Genomic DNA, 1084 nt, shown 5'->3' with positions numbered 1-1084 from the left:
CCCAAAAAGTTGAGACGTTCTTTTTGAAAATAAAAACAAGAAATGTTTCAGCATTTCAAAAATTTATTTTCCATTTTCTTTTCTTCTCTTTCTTTATTTTAAAACCCAGATTTGTACATAGCCATAAAATATCAGATTTTCTTTAGACTCTCTTCTCAGCTTTCTCACTTCTATTTTAACTGTCAAATATGATCTAGCACTCAGGCTACATGGAAGGTGCCCTGTAGTCTCAACTGTAATTTAAAACAGGGTAATTAAAACACTTAGTATCCCACAGGATGGGATCTTTAAAAATAAAGCCCTTTATTTACAGGGAAATTGTGCTTTTTCTTCTTCATTAAATAGTCAGTATTTATCATTGCGATCTGCATGAATTCTAAATGAGACTGCAGACACAACAGCTTCTGTATAGTGAAGAAATCCTTGTCAGCATAACCTTTCCTTCTTTTTAGGCTTACCACATTTTCAAGAACAAAAAGACTTAAAAGGATTACTAGAAAATCTCCATCAAAATATCCAGTCCAAAAAAAGAAAGAATGTAGAAATCATGTGGCTGGCTGCAACGGTAAGCTTTTTAGTTTTCACCACTTTCACATATGATGCACTAATTTTCCATATATATTTTTGGTATTTTAAGGAAACACTCAGAAATTATAGTGATTGGGGTCACAGAAGCAGCTAGTGAACCATGGAGCTACATTTGTCTGGCTTTATTCTGCAGATATTTTTAAAGAAAGAGACCCTGTTGTGGGTCTATCTGGCCTCTCAGCACCTGAATCCCCTAGTTCTCAATTCCCCAATTTCTTCACTACTAAGGTCTCCATTGCCAAAATTATGAAATATATATATATATATATATATATATAATTCAACCCCTTATATCACTGCTGAAGACTTATCAGTATCCTGCAGTTCATAGTTTCATAGTTTCTAGGGTCGGAAGGGACCTGAGCAGATCATCTAGTCTGACCCCCTGCTATGGCAGGAAAGAGTACTGGGGTCAAACGACCCCAGTAAGGTGGTCATCCAACCTCCTCTTAAAAACCCCCAGGATGGGAGCCTGCACCACCTCACTTGGAAGCTG

At 36.6% G+C, this 1084-nt stretch overlaps 1 protein-coding gene across 2 annotated transcripts in view; it reads left to right on the top strand.

The window, feature by feature from the left end:
- Positions 1 to 1084, top strand: part of INPP4B (inositol polyphosphate-4-phosphatase type II B) — a 437109-nt gene that overhangs the window by 361306 nt on the left and 74719 nt on the right. The window contains exon 21 of one of the 2 annotated variants that reach the window (XM_019522133.1): positions 453 to 565. The exons of the other annotated variant lie outside the window; for it this stretch is intronic. Within the exon in view, the coding sequence (XP_019377678.1) occupies positions 453 to 565 (113 nt within the window). The remainder of the gene's footprint in view (positions 1 to 452; positions 566 to 1084) is intronic. 2 annotated transcript variants of the gene reach the window in all.

This window comes from Gavialis gangeticus, unplaced genomic scaffold (assembly GCF_001723915.1).
Source record: "Gavialis gangeticus isolate Ggan-Ray unplaced genomic scaffold, GavGan_comp1, whole genome shotgun sequence".
Lineage (NCBI taxonomy): Eukaryota > Metazoa > Chordata > Crocodylia > Gavialidae > Gavialis > Gavialis gangeticus.
Note: the sequence above shows the minus strand (reverse complement) of the source record. Positions and strands in the feature narration are given on the sequence as shown.